The 16,748-nt window shown below is 42.0% G+C and overlaps 4 protein-coding genes across 7 annotated transcripts; 2 read left to right on the forward strand and 2 right to left on the reverse strand.

Moving 5' to 3' along the window:
- The first annotated feature begins 463 nt into the window (after nucleotides 1-463).
- Nucleotides 464-3,459, forward strand: LOC102700764 (putative pentatricopeptide repeat-containing protein At3g25970). Of its 3 annotated transcripts, none has more exons than XM_040522787.1 (3): nucleotides 464-3,076; nucleotides 3,192-3,279; nucleotides 3,369-3,459. In XM_040522787.1, exon 1 carries the CDS (start codon nucleotides 544-546, stop codon nucleotides 3,001-3,003), a length of 2,460 nt encoding a protein of 819 aa, XP_040378721.1. In that variant the 5' UTR covers nucleotides 464-543; the 3' UTR covers nucleotides 3,004-3,076; nucleotides 3,192-3,279; nucleotides 3,369-3,459. The 3 variants fall into 3 exon arrangements, with proteins under 3 accessions (XP_040378721.1, XP_006646070.3, XP_040378722.1); XM_006646007.3 differs by having other exon boundaries at nucleotides 3,195-3,279; XM_040522788.1 differs by having other exon boundaries at nucleotides 3,204-3,279.
- LOC102701047 (thiamine phosphate phosphatase-like protein) lies at nucleotides 3,323-4,857 on the reverse strand. Its single transcript, XM_006646008.2, has 4 exons — nucleotides 4,685-4,857; nucleotides 4,444-4,565; nucleotides 4,153-4,354; nucleotides 3,323-3,823 (listed from the first exon to the last, which is right to left on the reverse strand). Exons 1-4 carry the CDS (start codon nucleotides 4,835-4,837, stop codon nucleotides 3,473-3,475), a joined length of 828 nt encoding a protein of 275 aa, XP_006646071.2. The 5' UTR covers nucleotides 4,838-4,857; the 3' UTR covers nucleotides 3,323-3,472.
- Nucleotides 4,858-12,472: 7,615 nt separating this feature from the next.
- On the forward strand, nucleotides 12,473-13,568 carry LOC102701321 (chlorophyll a-b binding protein 2, chloroplastic). Its single transcript, XM_040522795.1, has one exon. The coding sequence runs from the start codon at nucleotides 12,561-12,563 to the stop codon at nucleotides 13,344-13,346; it is 786 nt and encodes a 261-aa protein (XP_040378729.1). The 5' UTR covers nucleotides 12,473-12,560; the 3' UTR covers nucleotides 13,347-13,568.
- Nucleotides 13,569-14,244: 676 nt separating this feature from the next.
- On the reverse strand, nucleotides 14,245-16,732 carry LOC107303467. Of its 2 annotated transcripts, none has more exons than XR_005812194.1 (3): nucleotides 16,481-16,732; nucleotides 15,315-15,398; nucleotides 14,245-14,764 (listed from the first exon to the last, which is right to left on the reverse strand). XR_005812194.1 is itself a non-coding variant. In XM_015832674.2 (3 exons), the coding sequence occupies exons 1-3, from the start codon at nucleotides 15,642-15,644 to the stop codon at nucleotides 14,516-14,518; spliced, it is 423 nt and encodes a 140-aa protein (XP_015688160.1). In that variant the 5' UTR covers nucleotides 15,645-15,689; the 3' UTR covers nucleotides 14,245-14,515. The 2 variants fall into 2 exon arrangements, 1 of the variants encoding a protein (XP_015688160.1); XM_015832674.2 differs by lacking the exon at nucleotides 16,481-16,732 and adding an exon at nucleotides 15,555-15,689.
- Between the last annotated feature and the right edge of the window lie 16 nt (nucleotides 16,733-16,748).

Raw genomic sequence — 16,748 nt, forward strand, 5'->3', positions numbered from 1 at the left:
TACACATGGACCTTTTTTATTTTTAAATCTTAAATTGTATTTCTAATCTGATTGTTTACAAATTGTATTTATAGATGAACTCTCTCTCAATATCAATTTTAACATCAATTGTTTTATTTGTAATAATTTTCAATATATAAATACAATTTAGAAGTATTTGGAATTTGAATTATAAATTAAATATTATGTAAAAAAGAGTTTATGAACAAGTACAATTTAGAATATAGGTAAATAATTTCCATGTAAAAATATAATTACAAAATTTTAAATTCAAATTAATAATTAGAAAATAATTATTATGAAGATAAGAGATCCTATATAGCTATAATCCTATAAAACTAGGTAAAAGTAATACTGAATCAATAAAATCTATAGAACGAGGGATAAATAGTTAAAGTTCAAAAAAAAACGCCATTTGAGAATCTGCCATCCGAGAGGATGGCAGATCATCCAAAAGACCCATTCTCCGTTTCACCGTGGCCACCTGCCTGGTGGTCATCCTGTCCCCTTCGCTGCGTGCCGCAAGGTGAGGTGACGCGAGGCATGGCTTCCCTGTCTCTTCCCCCTCTTCTCCACGACGCCCTCCTCTCCCGCTCCCGCCACCGTCCTCCTCCCTTGCCGCTGCCACTCGCCCCCTCTCGCCTCGCCGCCGCGCACCCCTCCCCGTCTCCGCACGCCGATGAGCGGCTCCGCGCCGAGGAGCTCCGGTCCTACGCCGCGGCGCTGCAGGGGTGCGCCGCCAGCCGTGCGCTCCGCCGCGGGAGGGCCCTCCACGCGCGCCTGCTCCGGTCCGGGCTGCGTCCGGACGCGTTCCTGCGCGACTCGCTGCTCAACATGTACTGCAAGTGCGGCCGCCTGTCGGACGCCCGCAGCGTGTTCGACGGGATGCCGCACAGGGACGTCGTCGCCTGGACGGCCATGATCTCCGCCCACACCGCGGCGGGCGACGCCGGCTCGGCCCTCGAGCTGTTCGCTGGCATGGGTGAGCAACGGGTTGTCCCCAACGAGTTCGCGCTTGCCGCGGCGCTCAGGGCCTGCACAGTGGGTTCGGACTTGGGCTTTACGCCTCAGGTGCATGCTCAGGCGGTGAAGCTGGAAAGTTTGCTTGATCCCTACGTCGCTTCTTCCCTGGTCGAGGCTTACGTGAGCTGTGGGGAGGTGGATGTTGCTGAGAGAGCTCTGTTGGACTCGCCGGCGAGAAGCGCTGTGTCATGGAATGCTCTGCTCAATGAGCATGCTCGGCATGGTGAATACACGAGGGTCATGCTGGTTTTTGATAAGCTGGTGGAATCTGGTGATGAGATAAGCAAGTATACCCTACCTACTGTCCTCAAGTGTTGTACCGAGCTCGGTCTTGCAAAATCCGGTCAGGCTGTGCATGGTTTGGTGATCAAGAGAGGGCCGGAAACAGACAGTATAGTGAACAATTGCCTTATTGAGATGTATTCAAAGTGTCAATCTGCTGATGATGCCTATGAAGTCTTTGTCAGGATAGATGAACCTGACGTGGTGCATTGCAGTGCGATGATCTCTTGTTTTGATAGACATGACATGGTTCCAGAAGCATTTGATATTTTCATACAAATGTCAGACATGGGAGTCGAACCTAATCAATATATATTTGTTGGCATAGCCATTGTTGCATCAAGAACTGGTGATCTGAACCTATGTCGCAGTGTTCATGCTTGCATTGTGAAGAGTGGATTTTCTAGGACAAAAGGGGTGTGTGATGCCATTGTAAGTATGTACGTGAAAGCTGGTGCTGTTCAAGATTCAGTTCTCGCTTTTGATCTTATGCACGGGCCTGACATAACTTCTTGGAACACACTTCTCTCTGGGTTTTATAGTGGAAACAACGGCGAGCATGGTCTGGCAATTTTCAAGCAGTTGATTTGTGAAGGTGTTTTAGCAAATAAATATACCTATGTAGGCATTTTGAGGTGCTGCACTAGCTTGATGAACTTGAGGTTTGGCTGTCAGGTTCATGCATGTGTTCTGAAAAGTGGTTTTCAAAGAGACGATGATATTTCAAGAATGCTTCTTGACATGTATGTGCAAGCTGGGTGCTTTACGAATGCACGCCTGGTATTTGATCAACTGAAAGAAAGAGATGTATTCTCATGGACAGTTTTTATGTCAACATATGGTAAAACTGATGAAGGTGAGAAGGCAATAGAATGCTTCCGCTCAATGTTGCAAGAGAACAAGAGGCCTAATGATGCCACATTAGCTACCTCGCTAAGTGTCTGCTCTGATTTGGCATGCTTAGGCAGTGGCCTCCAGCTGCATTCATATACCATCAAGTCAGGCTGGAGCAGTTCAGTTGTTTCCAGTGCTTTAGTTGATATGTATGTGAAGTGCGGCAACATAAGAGATGCTGAGATGCTATTTGACGAGTCAGATACACACGATTTAGTTGAATGGAATACGATCATCTGTGGTTACGCTCATCATGGTCGTGGATACAAAGCACTGGAGGCCTTCCAAGAGATGATAGATGAGGGGAAGGTACCTGATGAGATAACATTTGTCGGTGTCCTCTCGGCGTGTAGCCATGCAGGATTACTTGATGAGGGAAGGAGGTACTTTAAATTGCTGAGTAGTGTGTATGGAATTACTCCCACATTGGAACACTATGCTTGCATGGTTGATATTCTAGCCAAGGCTGGAAAGCTAACTGAGGCTGAATTTCTTATTAATGATATGCCATTGATCCCAGATGCATCCTTATGGAAGACAATTCTGGCGGCATGTAGGATTCATGGAAATGTTGAGGTTGCTGAGAGAGCAGCAGAAAAATTATTTGAGATACAACCGGATGACATATCTTCTTGCATATTGTTATCTAACATTTACGCGGATTTAAAAATGTGGAATGATGTTGCTAAAGTTAGGAGTATGCTAGTGGATTGTGGAGTAAAGAAGGAACCAGGGTGTAGCTGGATTGAAATCAATGGGAAAATACATGTTTTCCTGTCACAAGATGGGTTCTCTAAATACTAAAAGTTGACCGGTGTATTTCACACCTCTTATTTCTGCCATCTGACATTTCATTGGACCAGAAAGCCGGTTGCAGGTATTATTAGCTAGTTCTGATAAACTCTTATTTAAAAGTTCATTGTACATGTTGCACGTTCAGTATCTGATCTATGTAGCTCTTCTATTTGGTGAACCGTTTTATCTGATTTAAGCAGCCTATCTAGGGTAAACTATGGTGCTGGAAACATGGATCTGTCTGAAGACCATCAATTTAATTGCCCATTTAACTGCAGTAACTCAGTATGCCTCGATCCATATTACTTATTCTCATGCTACCCATCAATTTCAGCAAATCCATATGTTAAATCATTGCATCGTTTTTATTACAGCACACATCAGGATAAATGCAGACTGAGGAGAGTTCCTTAGTCAAGGCACATGGAAATGGTCAGGCAATATCGCCTGCAATTGCGAGCCAAGAATTGGTTACTGATTAATGTGGCACACGGAGAGCCTGATGGTGTCCTACTTCAGTGGATACTGGATTGCTCATATCGCATTTGCATTCAAATTGGGATGCTTGTGCAGGTGGGTTGATCACTTTGTTGACCAACTTAAGTAGGGTCTTTTCAAGTTCCTCGCCATTCTTCCATGGATGAACCTCAGCCTTGAGAAGCTGTGTGTTGCTGCTGATGAGATTCCAGAGAGGGTGATTCTCCTTTGGCATGACATAGTCCCCCTCTCCTAGCTTAAGGGAGGGGCAGTAATCTCCTCTGCCATCACCAATGTAGATGAAATGCCTTTTACCATTGGCTGTCGCCTGAATCCTCTCAATTATCTTGCCCTGCACATGATAAAAGCTAAAACTTTTTAGCTCACGGGGGGCCATGCTGCCGGATTTCCATTATCAACACCCCTCCGCATATGAATAATGCCCTAAGATTTTAGCACAAAGAAACTTTACTACACTAGTTGTTGAACAATGCATTATTACGTGCAAGATTCAGATTGCACAATCCTTTGCTTCATCCATTAATCTTTACTGTTTCTTTTGTACAGATGCTGCCGTTTCTTTTGTCTCCATCAGCCACGTGCACCGGGTGGAGGCGCTAAAAGCTGGCATTGAAAATGTGAACTGACCTGTCAATCTGTTCGTCGTCCTAGTGTCCATACCTTGCACATGTTGTCAGGGCAGAGGCTGCACCCATGGGGCGAGCTGTCGGGGTCGTGGAACGGCGAGATCCTCAGCCTGCCGTCGCCGTCGACGCGCGCCGGGTTCGTGCTGATCTCCGAGAAGCACCCCAGGACGCCGTGGTGCTCCAGGACGGTCTCGATGAAGAAGGCGTTGGCGTCGCTCACCACCCTCAAGTCACACCTGCAAACAAACACACGAGCATGAGAGGATGCCATCGCCGTCGCCACGGCGGCACCGGCGGCGGCGGATGCATGGGGGCTTTGCGATACCCTAATGCCGACGCCGTCCTGATGGCGGAGAGGACGTGCGCGTCGAGGGGGGCGCTCCTGAGGCACTCGCGGATGTCGTCGGCCGACCTCCCCTGCGCGTGCAGCTCCGCCATCATCCTGTCCTGGAATGGAAGAAGCCAAGCCACGGCCACCACAAGTTCAATCAACGCGTATTCATGTTCGTCTCGTCGGTGCGTGCAGGTGCAAAGGCAGGGGAGGTGGGGGCGTCGGTCGGTCGTACCATGAGGGGGTTCCAGCGCATGGTGGGGCGCAGGCGGCTGAAGGCGTCGGCGGCGCCGAGCTCGGTGATGACCCAGTGGTCGCTGTCCCACTCGATGATGGTCTTGTCGAAGTCGAACACCACCACCACCGCGGCGGCGTCGCCGGCGGCCATTTGCACCGACGGTGGCTGCGGCGGCGCCTGACGCCGGCGTTTGCAAGCAATTTTCCTTCCCTTCGTGACTGACTTCTTTGGTGGAGTGGCGTGGCGTCCGTGTCCGCTTTATATAGGCAAAGGCAAATTGGCCCGGTGGTTGGTTGGGCACAGGTGGCGACTTGCGAGGGTTCTCTGCTCGACGCCTCCACGATCCACAGCACACCACACCTCACCGCACCACCGCAATCCGGCATATGACCTGCCGTCCCGCATCTGTGTTCTCCGTTTGCCGTCTCCTGGTCCTGGATGACTCTCCTCTGACACATGTTGCTCTCTGATGCAAAGCAATGGTAGGAGCATTTTCTGTATCCCATACTACAGCTAGCAGATTGTGGTGATCGATTTCGCATGACTATTGATCATATTTTCTGACATGTTTTATGATGCTCTCTACCTATAGCAGAATTAGTTTATACATTTTATGTTTCCTAATTCACTTCATCAGATTTATTTATATTACTACGTCAATTATTGGCTATAGAATATTTTCTTTTATTATTAGTAGAACTATAAATCAACGGCTGAGATTACTGAAGTAGTAAAGAGCTTCATAATCAGCACTTTCTTTTGTTAATTTGGCAGCCTATATGGATATTGCTAACCGGTAACAGTCTCCACGAAATTGTACTATAAGCAATGTTTTATACTTTTAATATAATATCTTCTGTCTTAAAAAAAAACAGCCTCCAAGGACCTATTCGTTTCTAAATTAAGCATCGAGATCTGCTCTCGGCCGCCCCTCCCCGGTTTATGATCTGGAAATAAATTGAAGATCAATATTCATGGGGTGACTTTGTTTTTTTTTGAAAAAAACCGAACAATATATTTACAAATAAAAATAACTATGAGTGTAAATTTATATACGTATTCTAAGCGATTTAAAATTAACTACGATAAAACCTTATAAAATTAACTTCAAATCTAAGGTTAAAAAATTCAAATTTTGATTCATAAGCATAAAAAAACAAAAATACGAGGGTGCATAATTTATTACTCATTAGAAATTCCAATTCTCGTTTTTGTTAGTGTCGCATACGCTATTTTGAAGGCATGACTGATAAGACAGGTTTATCATAATGCCTATACTATCATATATACCCCAATTCCGTGGAAGCCGTGTTTGCCCAAGTGGGATCTTTCTTATGGCTTGTTTGAGGAGTTTTAAACTCTGAGAAGTTGCTACTTGGTAGCCAGCTTTTGAGAATGTGGAAAAACTCCCCAAACCCAGCTTCTTTAGCTTCTGTATTCTTAGTTCATTTTCTACAATTTGTAGACTGTTTGGGGCAGCTTCTGGTGAAAACAACTTTTGAGAAATCTGTAGCTAGGAGAAGTTCTCCAAACAGACCCTTAATCACACCGTCAACTAAAACACCAAGCCTGTGGAAGCGGTGTTTGACTGTTTGGCAGTGGAAGCCGTGTCTGCCCCAAGTGGAGTATACCTTAATCACACCGTGACACGCGTGCATAAGCTTGGTTAGTGCATTATGCGTCAACGTTGGTAAATACTCCATACTAACCAATCCATGACCCGTTTGTTCTTGATAAAGTGCATACCAGAGTATTACTCTATTAACTGTGTAATTGTGAAAATAACCTCGCAAGCGACGGCGATTACAGAAAGGACGCTATGGCCCCTATATGTATTCTTTTGCTCGATGGATGAAATGCCTACGTGACCCAAAAAAAATATCAGGCATGACTTTATTCATCACCCTCCTATTTTTCTTATGCTTATACTTATAAATCAAAATTTAAGTTTTCAGCCATAAATTTACATTTGATTTTAAGGTTTTTTCATCGTAGATTATTTTACAACCTTGACTTTAGATTGCTAATAACACACATATAAAAGTTTTATTCATAAATAATTTTTCATTTGTAAATATGTTATTTTGCTTATTCCTCTAATAAGCTAAAAAGATGGGCATCGTCGTGTTTAAAATCTAGTATCATAAAATATTATGCACATATATATACTCACGCTTTCAACAAAAGTTTAATGAGACCATGAAATTGCTATTCGTCTCCGTTTATTTGATCGTGTGTTAGAGAGAGCACCCACGGGTGACGTGGGTGGTGTGAGTGAGTGGTGGTTTACGGGTGCGCATTTGTGTTTTTTTAGAACACACTCACAACACACGCATACTCTTCTAACACACGCATACTCACCTTGAGAATGCATACATGCAAACCCTATTCCTATGAGCACCCCGAAGACCGTCGGTAAATTCTAGAATAACGAAATCACTACGGGCACCTCGCTGATGATGGACACATCGTCTCCCACTGAAGGCACAGAGCCGTTATAGAATCCTAAAAAATTCGCTCCAACGAGAAATCAAACCCAGGACCTCAAATACTACTAAGGCATTTGTGTTAATCATGTGATTAAAAAATGCTTTTGGGCTGTTGCTTATGTTATATTTGCTTTATTGCCAGAAGACGTAATATGGCGAAATCGGTATAATTTGCCAGAAGCCTGTAGACTGTGATCTTTTGATGGACAAGAATCATGGCAGTGGATCAGCGCACTTCGGTTTCCTACTTGTGCTCACTCAGGAAGATTTCTTTATAAAACATTGTATAAATACAAATGATTATACACACACTACTCTTGAGATGGATGAAGTCACTACGGACACCTTATTATAATCTATACATTGCCTATCGCTGGAAGAACATAAATGTAATTACCTATGTCAAGCCTAATTAAGGTTATGTTCTTTTCTGCTGATAGAAGTGGCTGATTAGTCACACAAAAGCGAGAAGCACAATTAACATATGATTAATTCGTTATAAGACTTAAAGCTAAATTTCAACCTAATTAACCTAACCTGCTAAGTTTAGTACGTTTAGTTCGCTGCTCATGAAGATTTCTAGTATACCTCATTTATTAATTTTCTTTTCCTCTGTGAATATGCTGACATGTTGTGGCGGTCTGGGCGTTTCTTTTATTTTGTTTTTTTAAAAATGGAAGCGGGTAATTTCTTGACAAGAAATAAAAGTGGATACAAAGCTCTTCGATTCCTACCTTTGGAGGAAGAACAATTTTACCATCCTTAAAAAGTATCAAGAGGTACCATTATTTTTTATGTAAAATTTGGTATACTTACATAGAAAACAGTGACACCTCATGGTATCTTTTTAAGGATGGGAAATATACTCTTGGAGGAATAAAGGTGTCAAAACTTAGCTTGGACATATACTTTTGATCAAGCTAGATGAGGAACAAATGGTATCCAAAAGATTGTGTTGCAGGAATGTTTCGAATTGTTTAATATGATAATTAGGGTTTCATTTACTGCGGAAGGGGGCCAAAACCGGTCCCAGACGAAGCGACGATAATGACGATTATCATTAAAAAACCATGCGAATTCAAAACTCTTTTTTTTTAAAAAAAAATCATCATAGTTTTGGATGTCAAACAGCACGGTTTGACAGAATTATCGCGTGGTTTGGTGTAATTATGGTGGCGATTTGAAGACGAAGATAATCATGGCTTTGATCACAATAATCACGTGATTTTCAATATAATGATAGTCATGGTTTCAATCACAATAATCATATAGTTTTATGCGATTATTGTGCGATTTGCTACGGTTATCACGACGATTTTGAATATCTCTGCGTTGGGCCATATTGGGGCCCAGGAACAATACAATTTTTTCTCAACTTTTAAACTTTTTTAGTTGATTCATGTCTTTTTTTAAAACAATTCTTCACCATTAAGTTTATGATAAACATAACTATCACCATAATTTTTTGAGATTTTTCTACTATTTTTTTCAAATTTTTTTGAATTGGAGCGATATTTCCAGAACCGTGTCGTAAAAAATCGCTACCGTATCTTATGATACGTGCGATTATCACGATAATCATGGTTTTGTAAACCCTGATGACAACCAAGCAGGATCAAGTGATGCGTCACTCTTGATTGATTGTTGCATGGATGACAGGATCATGCCCAATGCTTAGATTTTTCCCGCCGTTTGCTGTGGTAAATGTGTGCTTGCGCACTTGGGAAAATGGTGGGAACAACTTAGTCTCTGGATGGAAGGGGAGAGGAGAATCGTTCATGATTCTCCTAAATTCAAAATGCCCCTTTTGTTCTTAAAAAAAAAAGAAAACGCCCTTTATACAATGCAGTAATTTTATTACCCGGAAACCAGACGTCTCTAGAAATGTAAGACCCTGGCACAAAATGTAAAACAAGACTAAAATTAGAAAATTATTTAACCCAAAACATATTTAGTTATACAACTTCAATGCATGTTTTTTTTTTCTCATAATAGAGAGACGTGAGGACAAGAAGAGGAAGCTCAGACGATGTATTAGTCCTCTACTAACACTGGAACACTCTCCGAAGAAACTTTTATATTGTATTGGACAAAACGAGAATAGTTGGATCAGAAATCCATTATATGCACTTAAAATTATATCGTTAAAAATGACTCATTCAACCTGTAATTACATCTCGATGCCTCACATTTAGCGAGACATCCATGGCACAACCGCACAAGTACTTGAGCAGTCAACTTGTACAAGAACAAGGTGAACACAAGGCTAGCCGGTAGCTCAAAAATATTTCCATGTCGTAAAAAAGCTAAAAATAGAGTTAATTGGTATAATAGTTACCCATAAAAATATACTTACCTTGTTAATATATTTTTCCGCTCTCGTAGACATGATGTCTTGGGTTTGTGATGTAACTGACTGTAAATCAGTAGCCCGATTTTCTTCTCTTTCATTTCCTCTTTTCCAACTCTACATAAATGTTATATGATAATTTTTAGAGACCTCTTACTTCAATTATTATACTCGCTCTAATAAGTATGGATCCCATGCAGTACTGTTCGTTTACACATGAGCTCACTTACTTTTGGGTTTACATGTCAATGGAAATTACTGCATAATGCATCTATGCCAACGGTTCCACTGCATTGGTACAATGATACAAGATATGACCAGACCACTAATAAAATCCTCTCATGGCCAATTTTTAAGTTTCCAAAATCATATTAGTTTGGCGATCTTTTTTCAGGTATATATGGGATTCCATTCTACCTCCCATCAACTGAAAAGGCCTATTCAATTCTTAGTTGATCTGCCCCTGCAATATCTTGAATGTTTTAAATTACCTTCTGTACTTGGTTTCCACTGGCAATGAGGTGATGTGACCATTGCCGCTCCTCTATATCAGGATCGATCTGTATGTGCATCATGTGATGAGTCTAGGAATGATGCTGCCATTGTTGGACCAAATCTTAAAAGATTTTTCCGTAGCTGTATGATGTGTTGGAGTAGAAATCTCTTAAGATCAGATATGATAATGATGGTCGCAAAATTAGTTTTTTAGGATGTGATTGTATGATTGAACGAAGCATATGGTTTCTGTCTTTGGCATTGCTTCTAATGAATAGTGTTTTCAACGAAGATCACTCTGTTGTCTATTTGTGAAGCAATTTGTTTGAGTTAATTCATTTGGGCAGCTTGTCTACTAGCGTGGTAATTTATTTCGGCCACACACGCACAAGATTACTAATTGCAAAATAATACAAGTGCATGTATATATCTTGTATAAGAATCAGTTTCTTTCATACGCAGTTCCAGACTTCCAGTAAATTTCTATTCTAACATAGTTTACCGTGCTTAGGGTCAGAGGCAACTAGGGTTAGGGTTTGAGCCCTACACTTGGCAAATCCCTGGGCCTGCCCATAATTAGGGTCATTCTTAACTGGATATATTGCACGAAGTTTCATCTTGCAAAAGTAAGATTTTTAATCCATTTTTTTTGTTCTGCCTACTCTAATTGTTCAGCTCCCATCATTTTGTTTGTTGGAAGAATGAGATGCACAGCTTATTAGGAACTCAAAATAATTTACGGGTAAAACTTATATATACACACGTGTGTGTATCATTAGAAATTCAAAAACTATAAAATTAAATCAAAGATTAAACTTTAAAGTTTAAATCTTGGTTTATAAGGCCAGTCCCAATAAATATGTCATACATATTAATTAGGTGACACATCAGTACAAAAGAAAATATTTGCGTGAAACTATGAGGAGAGAAAGGGAATTAATTTCATACCCATGAAACCTTTGAGCACTGTTACTAAGTCCTCGGTAACGCAATGAAACTTGCATTGAGGGGCTTGAGACGTTTCATGCAATCAAACACTCTCTGCATGCAATCAAACTTTCAGCAGTAATTAAATGCTTCATTTAGCTTTGAAAATGGTACACTGTGAGTAGCTATTTCATGCATTGTTTTATCGAGTTAGCTGTTTTAAAAATTATGTAGTGAAACTGAGTATTGAGACTGAACTAAGCGTAAGGTAAAACAGAATAGGGGGAAAGGAAAAAACAGTTACTTTGGGCCCATGGCCCCAGACGAGGCTGTTTACGAGCGTAGCCCGTCTCTGAGTTAATTATGGGCTGGATTCACTGCCGGTATACCCGTTCGGCCCATCTTGTCCCATAGTAACATGATGGGCTTATTTAATCACGAGCTTGTGAATCGGCTAACCATGCTTTCGAGATCAGTCACAGCCTCCAGAAAGGTAGCCGTTGGACTCCTGCTGAATGCAAGTTGTCCCACTGGATTTACTCTAGCCTTTTGGAGCAATTTTATCATTATTGAGAAAGTATTAGGAGATATTGTTGTTTTCTATGTAAAATTTGATACCTCTTGGTATCTTAGATACTGGAAGGTACTGAATTTTACTTAGAAAACATTGGTATCTCATGGTACCTTCTCAAGGATGGAAAAAATGCTCCTTCAGCAAACCATTCCAAGATGGGCCTAAAACCTATTTGTTACTTCCTTTTGTTGTAAAATTGAGGTTTGAAACAATACTCTGATCCAACTTTTAAAATTTATCATCAGTACTGTCCAAAATGATTAGTCCAACCACATTTGAAAACAAAGAACAATAAAATTACAACTGTTAGAAACTCTCCTAAACATGACTAAGTTTGGTCAATAACTGAAAGGTTTAAAAATATCAATCTTTTGAAACTTTGACGCTTCGATCATCAATAATTTTTAAAATGATTAGTATAACCACATTTGAAAACAAAAGAACAACAAAATCACAACAGCTGTTAGAAACTCTCTTAAACATGACTAAATTTGGTTGATAATTGAAGTTTAGAATATTAAACTTTTGAAATTTTGACCTTGAAGCGATTTGTCTAACCACATCTGGAACTAAAAGAGAAATAAAACGAAACACACACACTGTGCCAGCTGCCAAGTACACACATCCAGAGCCACTCGTTCGAATCAACGCACAAGAAAACGCTTCATTAATTGCATTTCGCCAATTAGCAGCAGCACAGCAGTACTCTCGTAGGCTAAACCAAAAAATCTCATCCATACCCTTCCAGGACGCCCAAGTGGCAGCTCCTGAGTGGTCGAGCCCGATCCAACCTGGCGCCTCCAAGATTCTCTCGATAGGCTACGGCTACGGGGGCACGCCACGTCGGCCTCCACGTCACCCCGGGCGGCCAATCCCAGCCCAGCTAAAAATCCTCCCAAGTGGTCACCAGATAAGCCTCTCCATCCGCTGCACGCGGTATTAATACCCAAGTGTCCCCGCGCCATAACACACGGCGCGCGCACGCACACGCAGCAGCAGCAGGAGAAGAGCTAAGGCTAAGCGAAGCGGAAGCAAGAGATGGCGGCCGCCACCATGGCTCTCTCCTCCCCGGCGCTGGCCGGCAAGGCCACCGCGAAAGTGTTCGGCGAGGGGCGGATCACCATGCGCAAGACGGCGGCCAAGCCCAAGCCGGCGGCGTCGGGCAGCCCGTGGTACGGCGCCGACCGGGTGCTCTACCTCGGCCCGCTCTCCGGCGAGCCGCCGAGCTACCTGACCGGCGAGTTCCCCGGCGACTACGGGTGGGACACCGCGGGGCTGTCCGCCGACCCCGAGACGTTCGCCAAGAACCGGGAGCTGGAGGTGATCCACTGCCGGTGGGCCATGCTCGGCGCGCTCGGCTGCGTCTTCCCGGAGCTCCTCGCCCGCAACGGCGTCAAGTTCGGCGAGGCCGTGTGGTTCAAGGCCGGGTCACAGATCTTCAGCGAGGGCGGGCTCGACTACCTCGGCAACCCGAGCCTGATCCACGCGCAGAGCATCCTCGCCATCTGGGCCTGCCAGGTCGTGCTCATGGGCGCCGTCGAGGGCTACCGCATCGCCGGCGGCCCGCTCGGCGAGGTCGTCGACCCGCTCTACCCCGGCGGCAGCTTCGACCCGCTCGGCCTCGCCGACGACCCGGAGGCCTTCGCCGAGCTCAAGGTCAAGGAGATCAAGAACGGCCGCCTCGCCATGTTCTCCATGTTCGGCTTCTTCGTGCAGGCCATCGTCACCGGCAAGGGCCCCCTCGAGAACCTCGCCGACCACCTCGCCGACCCCGTCAACAACAACGCCTGGGCCTACGCCACCAACTTCGTCCCCGGCAAGTGAGCGCCGCCGCCCCTGCTGCCATTGCCATGGCCATGCCATCGCAGGAGTGTGTGTGTACGCAGTACAGTAGATGTACGTACGTGTACCGTATAGATGTACGTATCCGTATGGACCGCGTGGATGTACGAGTATTCGAGACGTGGGAATGGTGAGACCTGTACCGGTAGTGTGTATTTCTGAACATGAATCAAATGAAGTATGGTGTTGTGAATTATTAAATTAGATTGTTCCTGTATGCTACTTACTGGCATTTCTGCCGATGGTTAGCAAGACTAATGAAGATATTGCCAGATAAATTACTCTCAGAATAATCTAAGTATAAAATGGTAAAGCTATGCCTTCCCTCCAAAAATATAAAATGGTAAAATTTACCATGACCATGCTTGAATTGACTTTGTGAGTGCACACAGATACTAAAATTTCTAAGACAAATTATGAATTAATTGAGAGATAGGAGTACTTTAGGTGAACACGAACCAGTCAAACCTTACGATCACTAACCTGATTATGCGATTTTTACGATAGCTATTTGAAAATATAAACGAATAAATTAACTATTATAGGGCAATACGAGGAATTGCAGCCTAAGAGTTTACAACCAGATTCTTACCTAAAAGTGTCATAATTACAGCCTCAACTTTTCACTTCTATTTATACTTATAACCAAAATTTTTAATTTTAAATATTAAGTTGATTTTAAGATTTATTTATCGTAGTTTATTTTTCAAACTTTACCTTTAAATCACTAAAACATATATATACAAGTTTTATTTACAAATATTTTTTTTGCCAATATGTTGTTTTTTTAAAAAGCTAAATGATCACCCCCTTGCGTCTTTGGGACGTAGGGTGGGGGTGCATAGCTTTTCGTACAGTTTCACTGCAATAATGGAGCCTATCAGATTATCAACTGGGTTTGGGTAGCAATACTGAACCTACAGTTTCATCTAGAACTTTCTGTCACTGCAGATACAAAGTACTGTACTATGTAGTTGAAAACACGTCAATTGTTCGTGGATTTCTCAGAATACGGTCAATTCTGATAAATCTAACCTTGTCTGGTTTCACCCAACTTGGAGTAGTGGCTGGGAAGTTGGTTACATCGACCTCATCATACCCATGTGAACAGGGAGGAAAATTACAATAGCATCAACCTCTCTGGGCTCTGGTCATGTGAATGTCACATGATCATGAGAAGGATCGCTCCAGGAAGTAGTCCAAGAAGTCCTATTTACACACAGTCTGATGAAAACACCACAGGTCCACAGCGACGGGAGAATTGGAAAGATCACCTTGTTACATTTACATGCCCCTGAAAACTGAAAAGGGCTCTGAACTGTACCATGCCGTCCAGTTCCTTCAGAACTGGGAACGGCGCGACTAACCTGCAGCATTCGCAGATTCCCTCCTGTCTTGGGCTGCATGGATCAAAGGAATCAGCAATGCCACTTTGGATGGTGAGAGAAATTTGTAGAACACTGAAATTCTCTAAAAGACATTTTTGGCATACGTTACTGTTTGGAGCATTTTTAAGAAAAGATCAAGCAAAGTAGCAATGCCAAACATATAATATAATAGCAGGTTCTTTGCACATACTCCAAGTTCTTATGGCGCCAAGCCACATTTAAGTCATTATTAATTCCTAAATCTAGTATCACAATCAAATTTATGGCAGGTTTGAAGCTTTGTACCAATGCTTCAACAACCTTCTTAATGAGTGACTAATCTCTATAAATTTAGTATAGAACTAAATATCAACATATCCTGATGCATATCTAAAACCAAGGGATATCTGCCTGGTATGGTATGGTGTAAACTCTCAAAGTGGAGGTTTCAACTTACGGAAAAAATGTTTCACAAAAATGTACAACGAAGTAGTTTGCTTGCCTTTTCTTCACTCTAAAATATAAACTAGAGGAAAGTGTCCATACTCCAAACAACAAATGTTCGGTTGATTATATAACAGACCTCTGTATCTATGTAGTCGTCCTTCCAAAGCTTACACAAAGCTCCATGAACAATCTGCTTCTCAAGAATTGTCGTGCCAATAATCTGCAAGGTGCAACCAAATGCCCACTGTTATTTACTGTATTCATAGAAGGAAACAATCTTGTCTACTGAATATTATTAATAAGAACACCTGCATGTAATAAAGATAAAAGAATGATAAAGGCCTAGATGCTTTCATAACAGCAATAAATTGAACACCTGGTATATAAGAATTCTAGAATTTGCTCGCTGTAGAAGATACTGTCTGTCTCCAGTGGGCAGCCTTGTGCGACCAATAGGCAATAGCATAAAACTCGTAAAAGCTTCTTGCCTGTGTTTCTCTCACAAGCGACTCTATCTATAATGCACAAATATAGGAACAAATACGCCATTTTTTTATAGTAAAGGGTATAATAGTACTTCCCAAACAAATAGAACATCAAATTCCGAAGCAATCATATGTAACTCAGATCAAGATGCTTCAATGATTCCCCTTAAATCTACAAAATGCAGTACCACAGTATGTAAGAATCTTATAAATGAAAGCCCTGATGTACATGCAAGGTTGCCACAAAATTTAAACATGACATTTTTTTTAAGAAAACAAAATGCACATTATCCACATGTAAATTTTTTAAGAAAAAAATGTCCATTATCCACGTGTAAAGGTCAACCAACAAGATCAGGGAAAACATATCGCCAGCTAGGTAATTTGGAAACTACATTTAAAACTGTCTCAACTTTCTGGAGACAGCATATTTTCATGGAATCACAATATTCTTTATGAGTGGGGATATCCAGAGTAAACAAGACAGAATAGATACACAGTTGCACTGCTGCAGTAACACCAAAAATCATCAATCTGTGTTCATATTGATTAAGGATATTAGATAAGATAACAGCAACTTATATTTTCTGCTGTAAACCATTAGGTCCATAAGCAAATCAACTGTTACATTTAACAATTTCTGTGTAATATTTCAAGGAATCAAATCAATGTCCAGACTCAAGTTTGAAACCAGACTATTCCTGCTTGGATGCTCTAGTCTCGAGCTTCCCAAGTTGTTGTGAAACGAACAGTCACTTTGATGCATTGTATTTATGCCATAGGAAAAAGATCGACATAATATTTAATCAACTCTTACCCAATATGAATGAGTCTGGTTCCTCCGAGGAAGGAGTACAATTTAACTCCTCCAGAACTCTTGTTATATGATCAAGCTTCATCGATCTAATTTCTTCCTTGAGTCCTAGCCTCCAAATTTAACATTTATTGGAGATTTAACTGAAAATACAAAATTCACTGGTAAATATCGGTTCCACAACAAAGACTTGGAACTTGTATTTGTTGTTTTCCTATTATGGTACTATGAATTACCAATGGAAACAGCTTGGAGAACTACTGATTAAACT

This window comes from Oryza brachyantha, chromosome 1, assembly GCF_000231095.2.
Source record: "Oryza brachyantha chromosome 1, ObraRS2, whole genome shotgun sequence".
Lineage (NCBI taxonomy): Eukaryota > Viridiplantae > Streptophyta > Magnoliopsida > Poales > Poaceae > Oryza > Oryza brachyantha.